The sequence below is a fragment of the Bombyx mandarina genome, chromosome 22, assembly GCF_030267445.1.
Source record: "Bombyx mandarina strain Sakado chromosome 22, ASM3026744v2".
NCBI lineage: Eukaryota > Metazoa > Arthropoda > Insecta > Lepidoptera > Bombycidae > Bombyx > Bombyx mandarina.
Genome location: NC_143228.1, coordinates 27,405 through 48,938, shown reverse-complemented (window position 1 = coordinate 48,938; position 21,534 = coordinate 27,405). Strand labels below are relative to the sequence as shown.

The 21,534-nt window shown below is 38.4% G+C and overlaps 2 protein-coding genes across 11 annotated transcripts; one reads left to right on the top strand and one right to left on the bottom strand.

Moving 5' to 3' along the window:
- Positions 1 to 3,138: 3,138 nt before the first annotated feature.
- Positions 3,139 to 17,473, bottom strand: LOC114247068 (uncharacterized). Of its 10 annotated transcripts, XR_016325049.1 has the most exons (5): positions 8,996 to 9,270; positions 5,562 to 8,357; positions 5,314 to 5,385; positions 4,737 to 4,857; positions 3,139 to 4,645 (listed from the first exon to the last, which is right to left on the bottom strand). XR_016325049.1 is itself a non-coding variant. In XM_089736961.1 (3 exons), exons 1-3 carry the CDS (start codon positions 17,456 to 17,458, stop codon positions 8,351 to 8,353), a joined length of 297 nt encoding a protein of 98 aa, XP_089593087.1. In that variant the 5' UTR covers positions 17,459 to 17,473; the 3' UTR covers positions 8,218 to 8,350. The 10 variants fall into 10 exon arrangements, 3 of the variants coding, with proteins under 3 accessions (XP_089593087.1, XP_028035675.2, XP_089593086.1); XR_016325048.1 differs by having other exon boundaries at positions 4,737 to 5,385; XR_016325050.1 differs by lacking the exon at positions 4,737 to 4,857.
- Gp93 (heat shock protein 90 Gp93) lies at positions 13,821 to 21,241 on the top strand. The gene is made up of 8 exons (XM_089736959.1): positions 13,821 to 14,102; positions 15,233 to 15,322; positions 17,486 to 17,646; positions 18,615 to 19,066; positions 19,146 to 19,862; positions 19,951 to 20,119; positions 20,301 to 20,457; positions 20,537 to 21,241. The coding sequence occupies exons 1-8, from the start codon at positions 14,039 to 14,041 to the stop codon at positions 21,133 to 21,135; spliced, it is 2,409 nt and encodes an 802-aa protein (XP_089593085.1). The 5' UTR covers positions 13,821 to 14,038; the 3' UTR covers positions 21,136 to 21,241.
- Positions 21,242 to 21,534: the final 293 nt, after the last annotated feature.

The following is a 21,534-nucleotide window of genomic DNA, read 5'->3' as shown; positions in this document are numbered from 1 at the left end:
CCTCTGACAACCTGGAGACTCATAGTGACGAGTAAAGTGGATGGAAGACGATCCAGAGGTCGGAGCCGAAAAAGATGGAGTGACCAAGTGTCCGAGCATCTGGATATGAGACGGAGCCACGCACTTCACTGTGCCACTGACCGGCATAAGTGGCTAAAAATTAAAAAAAGGTCACAGGCGGCGCATCACGATGCTCAGCAATGAGCGATAGACTGAAGGGGGAAGAGGTTAAAATTTATTTTGTTAACCTTTGAAAGAGCTGAAGTCTGTTCTAGGTTCAAAGACCTGTATTGGTCTCCAGGCTCCCTCCTTTCTAGGTTAGATTATAAATTAAATTACTACATATTATATTAACATTAATTCCTGAGAAATAAATCATAGCAAAATTGTATTTTAGTGACTACGAGGGCTGCACTAAAAGTATCGGGAATGGAATATTTCCACTGTTCCTGTCATATTAAAATATTTTTAATTGAAGACTCCTTGGTTTTAAAAATCGAATACCATTTATTTATTTAAAAAAAGATTCTCGGTCTTGTCACGAGGTTTTGTCAAACTTGTTTAGTCGTTGAGAAAATGGAATTGACTCGAGAAAATTCCAGAGCGATGATTTATTATGACTTTCGAAGTGGTTTAACACAAAAACAGTGTGTTGACCGGATGATTTCTGCATTTGGTGATGAAGCCCCATCCAAAACCACAATTTATCGCTGGTTTGCTGAGTTTCAACGTGAACGTGTCAAGCTCAGTGATGATCCCCGTCAAAGTCGTCCAAAAATTGCAGTCACCCAAGAAAACGTTGATGCTGTGCGTAAGCTGATTGAGGAAGATCGACATGTGACATACCGCGAAATTCAGGCAACTTTAGACATTGGCATGAGTCAAATACAAATAATCTTGCATGAACAATTAGGTGTAAAAAAGTTGTTTTCCCGATGGATACCGCATTCGCTCTGTGAAGAGCAAAAAGCGGCTCGATTTACTTGGTGCGTCAGAACTCTCGAAAGATTCCACGCAGGATCCTCAAATGCTGTATACAACATTGTATCAGGTGACGAATCCTGGATATACCTACGCGTACGAACCCGAAACAAAAAACCAGTCACGAATTTGGGTGTTCGAAAATGAGTTAAAGCCAACAAAAATTGTTCGTTCACGGAGTGTTGCAAAAAAAATGGTGGCTACGTTTGTCTCCAAAACCGGCCATGTTACGACTATTCCTCTTGAGGGACAAAGAACGGTTAATGCAGAATGGTATGCTAGCATTTGTTTGCCACAGGTCGTTTCTGAACTCCGTAAAGAGAACTGCAACCGCCGCATCATCCTCCATCACGACAATGCGAGTTCTCATACCGCGCAGAGAACAAAAGAGTTTTTAGAGCAAGAAAACATAGAATTATTAGACCATCCGCCGTACAGCCCCGACCTAAGCCCTAATGATTTCTATACTTTCCCTAAAATAAAGAATAAATTGCGTGGACAGAGATTTTCATCACCTGAAAAAGCTGTGGACGCCTACAAAACAGCCATTTTGGAGACCCCAACTTCCGAATGGAATGGTTGCTTCAATGATTGGTTCCATCGTATGGAAAAATGTGTCAAATTTCGCGGAGAATACTTCGAAAAGCAATAAATACATTTTTAAATAGTAATGTTGTGTCACTTCGTTAATTCCCGAAATTTTCAGTGCCGCCTATGTATCTTGCATAGTGGTGTTAATGTGTGCAAATATGAAAGCGTAAAATGATGCGGCCATCAACAGTGCCAGGTACAGCCCAGCCGCTGTCTGCTTCATACTAACTTGGTGCACACCCGAGTTGGTGTTTTCAGATAACTTAGTATTTTAATTATTTCAAAAGTAGTGATTTTTTAATTAAGTTTTAACCGCCACCCATTATAGGAAACAATAAATTAAAGTATTGGCACATTGCAATTGGAACTGATTTAGTGTAAAGTTTATGGACCCTGCAGAACAGCCCAGCGCACATCAACGGCACCCGCGGTCATTGTTGATTCACCTGGCCGCTTCACCGATGACACCGCGGTCTGCTAGTCCAGTAGGAACATGTCCTTCATCGTGCAAAACTTCAGACCGCAGCCACAACCCTCGGACTTTAGTGGTGGTGTTGGACATCCGAAAGTGGTGGACCAAAATCGAAATTCGGCATATAAAAGTATATGCATATATGCAACATAACAATGTTATTAATATTATGTAATGCTTCTGCCCACAGCAATGATCCTGAATGACGACCACGACCGCTCTGACAAGAGTGACACGACAAAGGAAAAGAAAAAATATTAATAACCTCAACGGGCTATGTATGTTTCAGCGAACGTGTATGCGAGCTCACGGGGCTGTCTGGTAGACTTTGCTAACATCTGCCCTAGCAACCCGCCAGTGATTGGTTGATTTTACCACCGGAACGGAATTGCGACCCACTGAGAAGATGGGACAAGAAACTCAGTGGGCTGTGTCTGTGGGTTTAGTTTACACGTCGAACACTTAGTCATATTTGACGGGTTCACAAAGAACGGTGTCCGATGCTTGAAATGTCTAAAAGCACCGATAGTGGATCGGAAGAATCCGAAAAACGTACCCTGCGAAGACCATGACTTTTTAGTTACCTGAATGCTAAACCAGCCATGCCACTTACGAACCAACCAGCATGACGACGCTTACGACAATCAAAAAGACTACATTTCATCGCAAGTGACAATGCGGTTCAAAATCCCTTTACTTCTGCGTAAGTGAAGAAAAAAAAAAAAAAAAAGTGAAGTGCCGCTTGGCATCTCTTAAAGCTTTCGTCGTCGCTGGCGCCCATAGATTATACACTTAATATATTTGAGATAGATGCGCAACTCTCATTTTTATTTTTGCTTTAGTTAGAGCCCGGGACAGCAGGCGTCGCTGCTGTCGATTATTAGTCTCCCTACCCCCCACCAGGTGGCTTTTTTAGTAATTTTAATATTTTTTATAATTAACTCTCTTTATGAAAAAATCTTATCGTTTAGAATCGCTGAAATTCCCGGTAGTACTTATGAAATATTAAAGAACGTTTGATTGTGTTCAGCATTCTAATCGATAAGACCTTTTCATACAGAGAGAAAACAGTTTTTTTAAATAAAAAGCTGTAATTCTCTGTAAGCTATTTAATTTCCCTATATTACAAACAATTTACTGTTAAAAGATAGTATGAACGTACAATTGTATAAAATTTCGAATAACAATAACTCCTCTAGATTAATCCTACTAGAGTACTTAATAACATTAAATCGAAAGTTATCTAAAAGTTAATTAAGTCTAGATAATCAAATCATTCAATGTCACTTAAGTCATTTGTGCGAAATATAAACATGTCAGCTTTCCATTACAAACATAGTAGACAATTTGAATTAAATTTAATAAATTTGTTTCTTAACTATAGCAGTTCTTGCTTAAAGTTGATCGTGACAGATCATGACCTTGTATGAAAATATTACATCTATAAACACTACCTATGCTTCGTCATACAATAATTGTCATTTATACTAGCATTGTAGAGATAATACACACACTAAAGTGAATACTAAATTATTCTTAGCATTCTTATAAAAATTTTGAAATTTAAGAAACGATTAACCCACAATCATGTTCATAACATGTGACATTTTGTTCTGCACAAACGTTTTATTACATGATTTGAAAAACAAAAAATGTTTAAAAAATGTAATGATGATTTAAAGTACTCTTAAATATTGATAGTTTGTACTTAATGACGCTTATAGTAATCTTAGACATGATTACATTAGTTATACTTTTATTCCCTATCTAAATTATTTCTATTCTGACGTTTCTGATGCTTTAGCTTTGGTAATACTAGATGAAACAAACAGCAGATTGAAAGAAAATCATCTTAAAGTTAATTACATTCATTACAAACCATTAGTTTACATTTTGTTACAAAAGAAACTGGTGTTCGTTACATGCAAATGAATTATAAACATACACATGCAAACATAAAATGTAAATTTATCTTTTAATCCAAATTAAATGTACACTAATATTACATCTAAATAATAGAAAGGGTTTCGAAAATTTTTATTGCACTCAACAGCAGACGAGCACGCAACCCGGCCCATGATAAGTGGTCACCAGTGCTTATAAACTTCAGCAGTGCCATAGGGGTTGCTGTCTATCACTTAAGTTTTAATAAATTATTAATATACTCAGTCACAAGCATATTGATTTCACATAATGAAAATGTAAGAAACATAATCATGTTTGGGCATTTTCATTTATATCTGCTCATACAGAAAACACAACTTAGCAAATATATTCCACAGTTAATCTAAATAATTGCAAATAATGCTTTTAAAGACCGTTGACTTTTGATCATTAATTAAAATCATCTTCTCGTAGAATTTACAAAAGGTTATTTACAAAAATTTATATCAGTATTTTCATATATTACTAACTTACTAATTACAACTATTCAAACGTAATACTATAACTATAAGAACTAAACAACCTATTTTAAAACAAAATTGGCATCAATTTAGTTCTTATGAACTATTTCAATTATTAATTTATCAATTATAAACATATTTAAAAAAAATTAAGATCCCTTGAGAGTTCACGTTCCTTGCTGAATCAGTTTCTCTTCTGAAACGGAGAAACAAAGTATCTTAAGTATGTAACAAATATTGAAAAAATACGACCATGAAAAATTTAGTGTTAATGTAATCTTACTTACAAATTAATATATTACATAACACGTTCTGGTTCAAATATAGTGCATCAATCTTTTCATGTTTCAGACATTTTAGTGCTCCTTATAATTTTTCCATAAAATTTTGTCATTATCAAACCTTTGTCTACAAAAATAAAAACATTATTTTATATTGGGTAGAAGGATGAACGTGGTCACAGGCCACTTGGTGTAACTTAGTTATCAAACACCAGGAAACAAAACGTGAATGCCATCATCTAACTTTGGATGTGAGATCAATTGTGCTGTATTTTATTTAAACAGGAAAGCATGACTGATTGATCATTCCAAAAAACTAGTTCGGGCCCACTTGACAATAAGCATATAATACGCTGAGTTGCAAAACATAAATACTTCAACCCACTCGAGACAATTTTATTATCTGAGGTGTGTGTGTGATAGTAAGAGACTTAATACCGACTGTTTTGATCAAAACTTAACATATATGATAGCTAGGCAGCAGAAATAGGAAGGACCATTAGTTGGTGCTAATTCATTTAATTATATTATGAATAATAATTCTGTTAGCAAATAATATACCGGGAAAATAGTGTAAACTCACCGTTATCAAGGCATCCGAAATAGCATTTCATTTTCGATCTTCGAGGCATGCTGATTTTTAATAATAAACATTCTGTAAGAAATGAAAATAGTTACACAGGCTTACGAAACGCTAACGAAGAAAAAAGTATTGGAGCCAAGTTATGTCTAAAGATAATTCAAAACAGAGTTTCTCAATGTCTAATCGTCTAATATTCTCATAAAGCTAAAAGTTGCTCTAAATTAATACTACAACGTAAAATAACTCACACCAAGACCAAAAAAAAACGATTTAAAAAATTAAATCGTTCCGACATTTTGAAAACTTTTTTTTTTTTCTTGAGATTGTTTTACGGCCCTGGAATTTTGAAAACTTCAAAGCAGTGTTTCCACTTACGTTTTTTTTAACACATTTTACCCTAGTTTCTTTTGAATTTACCCTAAAATTCCCTAGACAACTTTCATAAATCCTTTATATAGAAAGCGTAAATAAAATACAGAAAATAAACCACAGCATATTATTTAATGTAGGTATATATAATATAAACGCCCCCAGAAGATCATAGATCTATAGGATTAGAATTTTCAAGGAAGTCGACGCATTGCTTTTATATTCTTTTGCTGCACAACCTAACACTGTTCGGTTCTAAAATTGAGCAATTGTTTGCTGGCAAAGTTGGGAACTTTCTATGAAGCAAGCCGTTCAGGGTTTCAAAAGCCTGTTTCTTTTGTCAGTTTTTAAATTTGAGAACACTGAATAATCTTTCCACCTCAGTCTTTGAAGAAGGAACTGCTAGCAAAAGTGAAATGACAATTACAAGGTTTTCGTAAATGAAATTACCATGATAATCTTTCATGGTACATGAAGTACCTGTATATTACAATACAAGTAAGTTCTGGTGACATCAACGAAAATAGGTAAATAAAAATTTGGCGGATTATACTTATTGGGATTCTGGGGAATCCCTAAGAAAAAGCAGTGGCTTAATCTATGATTTACTTTACTAGAGGGTTACTGTTGAATCAAACCTTTATAGTTTTTATACACAACTCTGTTTTATTCTTTTACTTGTCAACTCGACTTAATGTCATTCTCTCTCCATAAAATAAAATGTTCATTGTTTTACTTTAATTATCGTTTATTTTAAAATTCACAACAGTTACTAGTATAGGCTTTGCTTTTTACCCCGAAATATCCTAAATCCTGGTATTTTTTAAATTGTCTTTATCATCCAAAATATCAGCTATTTTTCCCTAAAAAAGGGAGAATTCCCTAAAAGTGGAAGCACTGCTTCAAAGTACGCTACATTTTTTATTGAGTCAGAACTCATATCTGCCATCTAGTGAGTTTATTAGATCATTAATGCCTAAAAGTTACAAAAATGACGTCGCCACAGGAGTAAGATGACGCTAGTTGTATGTTATTTTCCTTTGTATGGGAGTTGCACCCCCCTGCTGGCGCCCGTTCAGTTCGTGTGGCACGCACTTATCAAGTTTTCTTTGCCAAATTGCACACATTGTTGTGATGCTAGCTGCTAGCTCAGACGTAGTGTGTATCGTCAGCTTGCACTGTCGCCTTTCATTCGTCATTGTTGGTTTCAGGTTTCCGGCGACCACGGGGCTCATTTACAGATTAACATTTCCACGACGAAAGCGTCGAAACTAACAACCAGTTATTAGTGTTCACTGCGAACACATCGTGAACCTGGTGACTCGCTTTGTGGGGCATTGTTACAGAAACAAAACTATTATCCCATGATTACTTATATTTGTAATGTGTCCATATTGATGAAAAACATACTAATGTCACTACATTAATAGGTTTCATTACATATACAAAACAAAAAACTAATCAATAAAAAAATACCCGAATTTGTACATTATTTTGGTTTTACAATTTATTGCCAGCCATACATAAATTAATCAAGTTTCAAATGACCAGTATTTTTCATAGACAATACTTATGTATATATAATCTGACAAAGCATGTTGCGGATAATATAATAATATTATGTACTTTTAAGTTATTAAACTACCTTGCATTCTAAATTATCGTAATGTGTTGTGTCAAATAAAGTATTGATACTTAAGTATTGATTACATTTATTGGCCACGGGTCAAGCGACACTATAATTGTACTAAATCCCATAAAACTAAGTCGAAGAAAATACTAGATTGTATGTAGGCACTAACTAACAACTTCCAATGGATAAATGCAGGATGTTCCATTTTTAAATTAATTTTAACCAGATCTTAAGTTCCTTTTCTGTAAGTGAAAATTTATTTGTTAGTTTTTCATATCTAGCGGTTAGTTATTATTTATTATTTTATTCTTATATACATATGTAATTTATAAAAAAATATAAATAAAGCTTCCACGCAACTTCTCAGCAAAACCCCTTACGCTCGTGCTCAGAAGACTACAGTTTTAAATAAAACTATTTTTATAGTTTAATCTCAGTATTAATTCCGCCATTTCGAATACTTTACGGATGACAGGTGCTATTCGTCGACATTTTAATATTGTGCAAACCACCTTCTTAATGAAGAAGATTCATGAATCAGAGGTCCATCCATACAAATCAATAATGCCGCTCGCCGTCCGCAGCTGCAGTGTGTCCTCTGTGGTCAGGTCTCAGAAACATTCAGGGCTACTTTTAATTTCTGTAATAAGTGCTCGTTCAACAAGCGGCAAAGTGAACCTATCGAACATACTGCCGCAGGCGACGTACGCAGGGTGGTTGAGTGTGGCGGCGAGTCGACGCGCCATGGAGGTGGTGAGGGCGCCGTCCGCGCCGAGCAGCGCCGACGCCAGAGCCGCTCGTGGCGCGCCCGGTGCCGGCACGCCGAGCGCTAGCTCCCCCAACGCCGGCTCCTCCTTGCTTCCGAGCCACACCAAGACTGAATCCTTCATTCGCAGTGTCACCACTCGACATATCATTTCAGTGCTCCATATCTCAAACTCATGGACGCGCCACTTACTCCTTACGTATTTAATGCGACGCCTTGATGTAACTATTTTGGGTGATGTACCTTCTATCATGTTCACTGGAGTCCTTTTATACCCTGAAAAATATATCAGTGATCATTTAGTATTTACCTATGATTATTTTGAATTTTTTTATTATATTTAGATGAGAACAATAGTTTAAATATTTCAAAGGCTACATATAAAACTATTAAAGATATTAGTATCTACAAGTTTTATCAATGCCATTCAATATTAGAAAATCGGTGTAAACAGTTAAATGTACTTTCTGTCCAAAGTCCCTAGTTTAATTTGTTGTTACTTTATCATATAATTTTACATTATCAAACTGCATCGATTTAATATAGTTGTTAAGTATCTACATTAGATACTAAAGTATTGGTTTTTCTGGCAGTAAAGCATTACAGCATAGGTAGGTTAATGCAGTCCTTTGTTCCAGTTTGAAGGGTGGGACAACTGTAATACAATACAATTGAGACTTCAATCTCATGTCTCAAGGTGGGTGGTGGCATTCATGTGTAATATCCATATAGTACAGTAACCAGTTAACACCAGGTGGGTGATGGGCTCATTCACCCATATAGTATACTACTTACTTCCGTATTATATTTGACTTTAATTTTTTCTTCTAAGTTACCTGAATTGTCATTATAAAATGTGATATTCTAACTAGGTAATTGTAAGCTACCAGTGGAATAACCTGTGTGTACCTTACCTTAAATTACTAACCTAAACTACATTAAATTATTAAGGTGCACTCAACCATATTAGGTTTTATTTATTTAGTTTGGGTTTCACTGGCACCTATTGACAGGTTAATATCAAGTATAATACTTTGGTACTAAATGTCTGGTTTATCAAACCAGTGCCAAATATTTTTGTATTTATTTGTCTCTTCTACACAATAATGTATTTATAACTGTTTATTTAAAAACAATGATACTACTATAGTTTGGTGTACATTGAAATATAAGATCATAGATTATACACTTAATATATTATAAGATGGCCCTCTAATAGATTATACACTTATTATATTTGACAATGTAGGTACCTATGTAGTTTGTATGTCTGCCATGGAAGCCGAACAACTTATTACGAATAACAATGTTATTATCCCATCTATTTCTTAGCTAATAAGAAGAAATCAAGAGATAGCTTTCAGAAATTTGGCAAACATAGTTGCTTAATATTAAAGAACATGCTTTTTTAATTATTTCTGTTGAAGCGGAAGGTACTTTAGAAAATAAATTCAATAAATAAGACTTTATAACACTCACACGAAGGCTACGTTCCGATATACACCGTTAAACACTGTTACTCACTGCGTACTATAAAATGGGGCGATTAGGGATGGAGAGGCGAATCGGGAAAAAACCGGGAAAATCTTTCGACGCTCAATATAAGTTTTATATTCGTTGCAAAATCTTCCATTTTTTGTAGTTTAATAGTAGAAAGAATGTTAAAAGTTCGCAAAACAACACTGAATATGCATGATAATAGCTTAGATATTCAGTGTTGTGTCAGCTAACTTATAAAAAATCGCGTTTCAAATTAACTTCCTGTGGTGGTAATTATTTTAGTGCTAGAAACTTTGCTCTCTTTTATATATAATAATAGAAGACGACTGTGATTTATAAACGTTATTTAGTGTTTGAACCAGCTTATATATTAAAGGTTAGTCTCAGTAGTTATTGGTTATAATGTATTTGATAAAATAAAAATACATGTAAAAATCTGTTGTTTTTGGGGATATTGGGGACGTCTTTTTTTTTTTTTTTTTTTTTCCTACCTAAGCTGAGGGCCTTGAGAGGCTATGTCAGCGTAACCCTAACTTTTGTAGGTGAGCTCACGGGGCTCAAACCTGATGACGTTGCTAACACGAACCCTAGCAAGAGCCGTGCTTCGCAGAATCTACCACCGGATCGGAAACGCGACCCACTGAGAAGATCCGGCGAGAAACTCAGTGGGCTGTGTCTGGGAGGGACGTCTTAGGTACAAATAACAACCAAAAAGGGGTCAATTGGGATGAGAATAAGTGAAATGGAAACGACCTAAGTATAAATAGGTACAGGTTTGTAGGGTTGTCTATGTAGTTATAACAATATTTTTTTAATTTGTAGATAAAAATCTGGTTTATTCATGATGTTTTGTCTAGAACTTTTATTCAAAATTATCAATGTGTTATTTTATTGTTTGGTAAATATTTATATTATCAGTTACGTATTGTTTTCTATTTTTAGATATGCCTCGCGTGTACGTATCAAAGAGTGCAAAGCCTTATAAGGAATATGATCCCTTAATATTAAAAACAGCAATAGAAGCCTATGAAATTGGGAATAAGTCTTTAGTTGAAATAGAATAGTTAAGTAAGTCAATTTTGCACAGACATGTAACAAGAACAATGAAATCTCAAGGTGGACAAAAATGTCTAAGTAATACATAATAAAATATTTAATATTTGTTCAGAGTGGGGGTATTCATCTGATTAATCCATAGAATAACCGACAAATCTAATCTCTTAACCCAGATAAAAATATCAGCCCCTAAGTACTTACCAAGAACGAAGAAATATAAACCGTTTATAAGAAAGCCCACTATAATGTTAATGCACTGTCGATTGCACCTATTATTGAGGTGACATCTGCCATGAACTTTTGTCAGTTTTTCAATGTTTTTTAATGATGATCACTTTGTTGGTGCAACTAAATAAATTAATTAATTAAAACCAAGTAGTGCCAACCCTAGCAAATTTCTCATTTCGTCCCAATTAACCGCAATTTCTGGGTAAATAGGGATTACACCTATTTTTGCATTTTTTGCTTAAACTGGAATGCTAGTTGCATAGTTTTAAATTGGACAACAAAGATGCCCCCAAGACACAATCATTTTTATCCTGATATAGCATTATATACATCAACAACTACCTTAAAATTGGTCATAAAGTTGGAATTTGTCCCTAATCGCCCCATTTTACCGGTATACAGTCATAGCATCCTAGGCTAGGGCAATTGATGACAACATTTCCATACTGTGAACACGGATGTTTTCGAGGTAAGATGCTCTCAGTACTTTGATCACGTTGAGGGAATCCATACAGAGTCCCTTCTTTATTTCGCCGTAAAATCGTGTTTTATGTAATTAACACCACAGTTGAAACAATAGGAGTTTTATTATTGTAGCGGCATAAAAAAAGTGTGTGTGTCCGCTCCGACGCACGACTGGAGTTTACTGGATATAAAAAATTAAACGAAACAATACGAGAAATAGTTCTATATTACGACAACACGATACACTACAGATTATTAACAAATTAACGAGACACAAAACAAACGACTAACAAATATATGAAAATACAATAATGAGAGAAACGCGCGATCAGTACGAGGCTTTGTGGCGGACTGCCGGCGCATGTACTAGCATGTCACACGAAATGCGCATAACGCATTTCGTGTGACATGCTAGTACGATTTTGGTCCCCATAATTTTCATACCCCGGGCCTATATATGTAAATCGATTCTAAAGGAGTAAACTCCAATAATTCTAAGTTATTATATTATATTAGTTATTATACACATTTTATTTTTATTATATTATATACGTTTTAAATTTTCGGCGGTAAAAAGGTCCCGTGTTACAGACTATCTTCTTTTTCCCACCACTCGTGCTTTCCGGCTTACGCATCATAAAAAGGCGTGTTCTTAAACGCCACAACGTGATCACTTTTACCGTGCATTTTACCTCATTTAAAAATTCGGTTATTATGTTAATATACATTAAATTCTTTGATAAACAAAAAATTATTTTACTAACAAAGTATACTTACATTTACTATGTGATTAATTTAACTGAAAATAACTTAAATACTCAATAGTCAGGCTATGCTGCATTCCATTTTAAGCAGTAACCAGCATAACTAGCTATGTTTTTAAAAGAACAGCTTCGAATATACCAAATTGACGTCACACCTTATATATGAATTGGTTGCTCGCAGTGTAAATCGGAACATAGCCAAAGCCTTCCTCACTTTTTCAACATGGCAATAGGCTTCTTGGGATGTCATTATTGCCAGTTTTGATTTTATAAATTATTCCATTTTTGCACCTTTTATTACATGGTAAACTAAGATGAAACTGATTTATTTATACAAGAAAGAAAAAAGAAAATGAAATGAACTTTGCTACTTTAATAATTTCAGGGAGGCAGCCAAAAACCCTGAGTAAATTAGGAAGCGTTAAGATTGTATAGTAAGGATGTGGGTAGGCTAAGCTAAATGAGCTAGTGATAAATTCGGAGAGTGTTAAGTTACATCAGTTAATCTGATATTATTTTTTCTTTTTATCACTCACTCGAGAGCTACACAACTCTGTTATAAAGAACTCAATGCATATAACATAGCTCCAATGTGATTAAAAAAGGTAACAACAGATATATAATATTACGCGCTTAAAAATAATTGTGGCTATAACTGCTTGAGATTATGGCTTTAGACGAAAACATTCTTAAAATGGACGGATAAGCAATTTCAAGATCTCAATCAGGAGGGGAAGGCTTATTAACAACTACCCGAGCCCCCAGAAACAGTCTGACACCTCAATAACAGATGCTTCTAGAGTATATTTACCACTAAATCAGAATCACGACCCATCGAAGAGATCTGGCAAGAAACTCAGCGGGACGATGCCGAAGTTTACATCGAAGTTTCATTGTTTACATACTCGAAAAGAGAGTGAGGAGAATGTAACCCAAGCCCCTACCCACAGTTGAGGACTCTTCTCAAACCTAATTTTAAGAAAGATAGTATGTCAAATCGTACGGAAATCCACTGTCTACAGCGCTTTGGCACTGCCCCTAGTCTCCTGGTAGTGAAAGAAACATAGTGCATTTTTCCAATTGACTCATTTAAACCATTACTTACTTAAGAAACTTTATTTTCATATTATTTAATGTTGACCTCCTTAATACTTAATGTTAATGTTGACACAAATTATCGAATTTTCAATGGTTAGAAAGATATTAATATATTTTTTCTCTATCACTTGTTTAAATGCAAATATTATTATGTGAAACTATAAGACATGCCTTTATAAATTCTGAAGAACTTTTAAAATACCTCAGAATAGCATTGTAATGAATTGTTCACGACAACTTTTAGGAATTCTAAACACACACGTTAAGTATTTTATAGACAGAAATCGAAAAACTTAGGGAAATTTCGTCAATTCAGAAAAAATACAAATGGCTGTTCTAACGTAAACGTCGTCCATAGTTCAATATTATTGTTGGAAATTATTTTGTTAAATTGAAGCATGTTACATTGTTCTATGTTTCTTGTTATCTTTTTGTACTAATATGACAATGGACTAGTACTGCTAAGAATACACTTGATTGCTAATTTTGATTCTATTATTTAGTAGGTTTCAAAGAATCAATACTGGCAGGGAATAACAGCGGTCACTACTCAAAAAAAAGATAGAACTACCAATGAAACAGAGACATTTGTATTTATTTATCTGTGATTTGTCAAACTTGTTGCGTGGTTGTAAATGATTGGTACAGCACAGCTGGATTCTCTAGCCCTCACCAATAAGAATTAATGTCGAACACTTCTAAATGTCAAGAGTACATGATCAAGTTCACTGAAATGCCGAATAGCCTAACGGGTCTGTTGAGAGTACATTAAAACTGGGAACCTGTGTCAATTAACATTTTCTACAATTGTTCAATATAGAATAATTGACATCTAAATCACGTTGGATGTTCTTGACTCCAGCGATGAAACATATTTGGCTTTTCGGGCTCGGCGTCCTGCTGCTTTCAGGTAAGTCGTAAGCTTGTCGACGTTGCAAATTAAAACTTGTATAAATTCATAGATTGTAACAAACAACGTTCTGTGTCACTGAAACTACATTGGTTCTGAAACGAACTATTAATTTAAAAAGTTAAAATGTAGGCGTTCACTTAACCGTAGCCCAATTCTAGTCATCAAACTTACTAGAACTTTCGCATCATATAAACACCTCGTTTCAAAAACAAGTTATTACAAATCGATTTCAGATCTAATCATGTTAATACATCCCATCACGAAGTTTCTTAAAAAGAAAAAAAACGCGAAAACGTGAGCAACCAAAATTGAATTCTTCCATACTACCTCAAACCACTGCTTTAACTCGCAGTGCGTTTGCCGAGCGCTCTATTGGCCACGCACTATCCGGCTTTGCAATGAACTTTCCAATAGTTTCCAATATGACGTTTCCTGTATGTCCTTTAAACGAAGTATATGAAAAGTGTTCAGTAATGGGCAGCTGCATGACTGTGCGCCTGTCATTGCATTTGAAAGCATTTATAACTATAATAATATTTTGGAAGAGATAGATCGGAAGAGCTGTTTCTTTTTTCTGTGAATACTGGACTGATGCTAATGAATGTATATAAACAATCATAATATTTAGTAAGTATGCCCATTGATGTGATAGACCCATAGGTAAATACAGCTATTACACCATAATTTAACTATATGACCAAAGTTGATATGACTCAAATGACATCTGAATGGTAAGAGTAAAAAATGTGTTAGATTACTATTGAAATGAATATTTCAGAACAAGAAAAAAATGAAACACTATCAATTAAATTTTAATATGGTTTCAATTGATCTGTATCTATCTGCAATCATATCTTTTAATAAAATTTTTACAAACTTGGAAATGTCCAGTTCACTTGAAAATTTGCACACATATCAAGGACTAGTTACAATACAATCATATAACTTTACCCTAATATCCTGACATGTATCAACAGGAAAAGAAAATGAAATTAGTTGTTAGTTCAGTTTGCCATTTAAGCATGTTTCTTTAATTTTTAAACTACAAATCCTGTAGTTTTAGACTAAATTAACTTAAGTTTATCAACACCCCATGTTAAACTATACATCCTTTATTACACATATAGGATGGAGCCAGGCTCAAGAAGGGGTTGGCACAGTGGAAGAGGTCACAGTTGATGCCGACCTGGGTTCATCCAGAGAAGGATCCCGCACTGGTCAGTAAAGTATCTTTTAACAGTACTCAAACATAAAAAGGGGCTAGTAATAAATTGATCACTACAAACACTAAATATAATAAAGAAACTTGCCATAAATTTAATTGAAGTTCATAATATGTGTTCAATAATCCTGATTATCATTTATAAAATTACCTATGAAGGTTCCACATTATAAGCAGTAAATTTAATTTCAAATAATCAAATCCTGAGGATTATAGATACCTTATCGATATTATCATATTTAATATTGCGTGATGATTGTAAAATGTTGAATAATAATTCAAAATTAATTTTAGTTTATTTGTTAGATAATGAAAAAGTTACAGCTTGCTTAAGTATAAAGATACAATCAGTAGTAAAGTTACATAGTTCCAGAAAGAGTGAAATGAATAAGAATACTGAAAATTAAATGTATGCAAGTAACAGAAGAGTAATTGTATACCAAAAATTTTTTTGCAACATACAACACATAACATTGAAACTCACACAATACTAATAATAGAATATTAATTATAATACATCACTGTTAATAATAACCCAATCAAGTAGTTCTTTACAAAATGAGAAGTGGTATAATACAAATTTTTGTCAGGGAGCCATGGCAAGTATAATTGTTGTTGGTCACCGTGATCATAATGAGTTCTGCCCACAAGGGCTCCTAGTCAAACACATTCGATCTAATAGTTCAGGAAAATTTACCAACCAATTTGCTATAAGAATGTATTAAGGTTCCTCTATAAATATTTGGAAGTAGAGCAAAGAATTTCACAATGAATGCGCAATATAATCCACGGTGTATTTTATTTGTTGATAATGTAAAGGTATACCTATTGATTTAATATTATTGATCTAAATTAAACAGTCTCTTTTAAAAATAAAGAAGGAAGAGGACAGCACTGCTGCTCAAAAGTGTCTTTGATAAAAAAAAACTTGCTTAGGTGGGTGGACGAGCTCACGGCACACCTGAAGTTAAGTGGTCACCGGAGACACCATAAGTGAATGCCGCCACCTTGAGACATTAGTTCCAAATCTGTTTTTCCAGTATAATGACTGCCCCGCCTTTAAAACTGAGAAGTATTAACTGCTTCACGGGAGCAACAGGCAGGGCGGTGGTTCCTACCCGTGCGGGCCCATAAGACGTCCTACCACCAGTAATTACGCAAATTATAATTTTTGCGTGTTTGCTTTTTATTACATGATGTTATTCCTTCACCATGGAAATAATTCATCAAATTCCAGAAAAACCTACTGCCTTCAAAGGCATCGCACCAGGTTTCTTATCCTTTAGAACACAATTTCATTACTGAACTGAAGCTGCAATAAATTATTTAAGCTTCAGTTTATCATCAGCAGCTAGCACCCGCAGCCTTTCTTTAAGCCAGGCTGAATCTCTGATGTGATGCTGGAGCACAGCATCCCCTTTACATCGCTCACTGCACCACCATCCATATCTGTTGTTTAAAAACTATGTAATAAAATCAACAAACCAATTTATTTGAAAAGAACATAACATATGCTAACTGAAACAAAATAAAATTTAAAAACTAATATTGAAGATAATTATTTTTCATTTATAATTTCCAAAATTTGTGTTTGTGAGGCAGCGGCTCGTCCCTGGCATTACTGGTGTCCGTGAGCGACGCCGCGCTCGTCTGCGCACAATGGCAATAAAGGAGACTGGTGCAGTTCAGTGTAGTTAAATGAAATGAAATAAAGTCGAAGACCCGTGTAGGTTACATATCTAGAGCAAATTGAATAGGAAACACAACTAACTCTTGTGCTGAGGTGGACGGTTCTTGGTATTTATCCCGCGGCCCCAGCGCGAACATGTTGTCGATGCGGCTGAGGGCGCTCTCCTCCTGCAGCTCGCCGCCCTGCGGCCTGCTGTAGAACTTGTCCGTCACCGTTGCCGCTGTACACAAATAGCATCATGACTTCCGGAGACCAGCAACTTAACGTCCAATCCATTCAGAGAGACATACGTAATCCTAATGGTTTCACGAGAGACACGTAGGAACGTCCGACCTCCCTTTGCGCGGCAAATCGTAGTTTGAAAGAACGGGCGTGCAGAGCTCGCGGAGCATCCGCATTCTGCACACTCCGCTCTCGTCCCGAGCCGCTCGAGCGGGACATGACGTCACCGTGCCTCGCCCTCCGCAGACGCCGAGGCCGTGCTGCGCGAGGAGGAGGCCATCTCCCCGGACGCGCTGAGCGTGGCGCAGATGAAGGAGCTGCGCGACCGCGCGCAGAACTACACGTTCCAGACGGAGGTCAACCGCATGATGAAGCTCATCATCAACTCGCTCTACAGAAATAAAGAGGTTGGAATATTAATAACATTTCACACTTCATACTATTTGTAAATAGGTAAAGTACCTAATTAAATGCATTCACTACCCAATTATTTTACTAGATCTGAGAAAAAAAGTTGCAAAAAAATGAAAGTAACGACTGGTCGCACGTTCTAACACAGGCGCTAAACCATCATGACTGTCCACTAAATCAGTCACAACAAATGGCTCTCCTGTAGACCAGACTGAAATATGACAGTAGTTTTAGACGTAATCTAGTGGAAAATCTCACCTGAATTTTAATTACGCCAAGGCATCACTGATTAATTTATGACGTACACATGTACAGCTCGCCACAACTCGACGCGGCAGTCGGGAGTGAGGTGAGCCCCGAGGGCGGCTCAGTGGACCGATTGAACAATTTCGATCTCACTCACGTCGTTGTTGCTTGTAGTTGGTTATGTTTTGAAATTGACATCGGTTGCCTCTTTGTTCCGTATTAATAAAACATTATCAAAAACAATCCGAAAATTCGTCAAACGCACCAAAGAAAAAAAGAGATGTGTGATATCGAACGAAAAAACCTATTATCCTGTCGCCCGGCAACGGATAGGCCTCTGTCTTACATCGGGATAGCGCAAAGAGCTGTGTTAAAAATAAAATCAATTGATTGATTGATTACAAATGAATTGGACCAGATTAACATTACTCGAAAGAAGGAAAAAAACAGGTCTAAACATTTGTCTGGATGGATGACTTCGGTCGCCCGATGATCCACAACACTGGGTATAACATAATTATAACGACATAAGATGGTTCCGAAATGAAATTAACCTTAAATATTATAAATAACAAGGTCATTATTATTTTTACTTTCGTAATTAACAAAAATCACATAATTGAAGTCACTCAATAAATCTCTAGATTGTAGAATGTGCATTTGTATTTTTCGATGATGACCGCAAAGTCAGCCGGAATAATAATCTATTAATTTTCAGATCTTCCTCCGCGAGTTGATCTCGAACGGTTCAGATGCGTTGGACAAGATCCGTCTGATGTCGCTGACGGACCGCGGCGTGCTGGAAGCGAACCCGGAGCTCAGCATCCGCATCAAGGCCGAGCCCGACAAGCGGCTGCTGCACATCATCGACTCCGGCGTCGGCATGACGCGCGCCGACCTCATCAACAACCTCGGCACCATCGCCAAGTCCGGCACCGCGGACTTCCTGTCCAAGATGCAAGACGGCGAGAAGAGCGCGGCCCCCGAGATGAACGACATGATCGGCCAGTTCGGCGTCGGCTTCTACTCCGCCTTCCTCGTGGCCGACAGCGTCACCGTCGCCTCCAAGCACAACGACGACCGCCAGCACGTGTGGCAGTCCGACGCCAACTCCTTCAGCGTCGCCGAGGACCCGCGCGGCGACACCCTCAAGCGCGGCACGCATCTCACGTGAGGGCCCTCTCACTCCTCTCGACAAATGTGCTTGCGTACGCACACGTGATTCTATGTCAATGTCTTATTGTTTCAGGCTGCACATGAAAGAGGAAGCGAGCGACTACTTGCAGGCGGACACCATCCGCGCGCTCGTCAAGAAGTACTCGCAGTTCATCAACTTCCCCATTTACTTGTGGGCCTCGCGCACCGAGACCGTGGAGGAGCCCGTGGAGGAGACCGCGGAGGAGCGCGACGCGGAGGGCGACGAGGACGCGCAGGTCGAGGACGCCAAGGACGACGCCGAACCGAAGACCAAGAAGACCGAAAAGACCGTCTGGGACTGGGAGCTCATGAACGACAACAAGCCGATCTGGACGCGCAAGCCCAGCGAGGTGCAGGACGACGAGTACGCGCAGTTCTACAAGAGCCTCACCAAGGACGAGTCGCCTCCGCTGGCGCGCGCGCACTTCGTGGCCGAGGGCGAGGTCACCTTCCGCGCGCTGCTGTTCGTGCCGCGCGTGCAGCCCGCGGACAGCTTCAACAAGTACGGCACCAAGACCGACCACATCAAGCTGTACGTGAGGCGCGTGTTCATCACGGACGAGTTCAGCGACCTCATGCCCAACTACCTCGCCTTCGTGCAGGGCATCGTGGACTCCGACGACCTGCCGCTCAACGTGTCCCGCGAGACGCTGCAGCAACACAAGCTCATCAAGATCATCAAGAAGAAGCTCGTGCGCAAGGTGCTCGACATGCTCAAAAAGATTCCTGACGATGAATACGAACACTTCTGGAAGGAGTACTCCACCAAGTTAGTATTATTTTGGCAACAGTTGTGATGGGTGAATGTTTGAGGGCCGCACATGGCAATCTAATCATTTACGATGATACCATTACAGCATCAAGCTCGGGGTGATGGAAGATCCCAGCAACCGCTCCCGTCTTGCCAAGCTGCTGCGGTTCCACTCTTCCCACTCGGAGGAGAAGACCTTCCTGTCAGACTACGTGAAGCGCATGAAGCCCAAGCAACACCACATCTACTACATCGCGGGCTCCAGCCGCGCTGAGGTCAGTGTCGCGCGGGACTGATGCCCATTCATTATAAATCTGCGAACCGTGGTACCTTCTAAGATTCTTTGAAAACTGCTACAGATGCAAATATTTTTATTTTCACACTTTACGTCCTGTTGATGTGAAAAATGTTCGGAGGAGTTTGTCCCGCGGGTGCTGACCGAGCCGCCGGTTGCAGGTGGAGAAGTCGCCGTTCGCCGAGCGCCTGGTGAGCCGCGGCTACGAGGTGCTGTACCTCACCGAGGCCGTGGACGAGTACTGCCTCTCCTCGCTGCCCGAGTACGACGGCCACAAGTTCCAGAACATCGCCAAGGAAATATTCGACCTGGAGGAAGGTAAGCGCGGCACTCCACACTTACTTACGTTTGGTAATCATCATCGAAACGAATCTAAACTGTTGATCTGCGCGGACAGGCGACCGCGCCAAGGAGAAGCTGGAGGCCTACAAGAAGCAGTACGAGCCGCTGACGCGCTGGCTGGGCGACAAGCTGGGCAGCTGGATCACGCGCGCCACCGTGTCGCGCCGCCTGGCCCGCTCGCCCGCCGCGCTGGCCGCCACCGCCTTCGGCTGGACCGGCAACATGGAGCGCCTCGCCCTCTCCAACGCGCACCAGAAGGCCGACGACCCGCAGCGCCGCCACCACCTCACGCAGAAGAAGATGCTGGAGATCAACCCGCGCCACCCCATCGTGGCCGAGCTGCTGCGCCGCGTGCAGGACGACCCCGACTCCGCCGACGCGCTGCTGGCCGCCCACACGCTCTACCGCACCGCCGCCCTGCGCTCCGGCTACGTGCTGCAGGAGGGACAGGCCGTGCTCTTCGCAGACTCCGTCGAGACCATGCTGCAGCGCACCCTCGGCCTGCCCGCCGACGCCGCGCCCGAGCTCGACGACGAGGCCGACGACGACGCCGACGCCGAGGCCGACACCGAGGCCGACACCGAGGCCGACACCGAGGCCGACACCGGGGCCGACGCCGAGGCCGACGCGGTGCCGGAGCGCGACGAGCTGTAGAGTGTAGTGACTGCGAACCGAGTGTTTGTGTCGAGTGCTCAAACAAACCTTAGTCTTATTGTAAATAATTTATATTTATATTATTAAAAAAACTAAGAAATTGTCAGATCTGGTCATTACTTCCTGTTCACCCAGTTCTTTGTAAGTTTCTAGCAGCGAAGTTAATTGGGGCGACTCATCACACACATCGAACTAATTATTTACCGTAAAATGATTGCAGCGGCTTCACTGAATTATCACTCACGAATAAAAAATTAAGAAAAATGCCAATAATATTATATTATAAATACATAAATAACAATATTGGTTGTTAATTAAACAACTAATGTTAATTTAAACAATTTTGATTAAGTACTTTGCAACAATTTTTTTTGATAATCATACATATAATAAAATCGT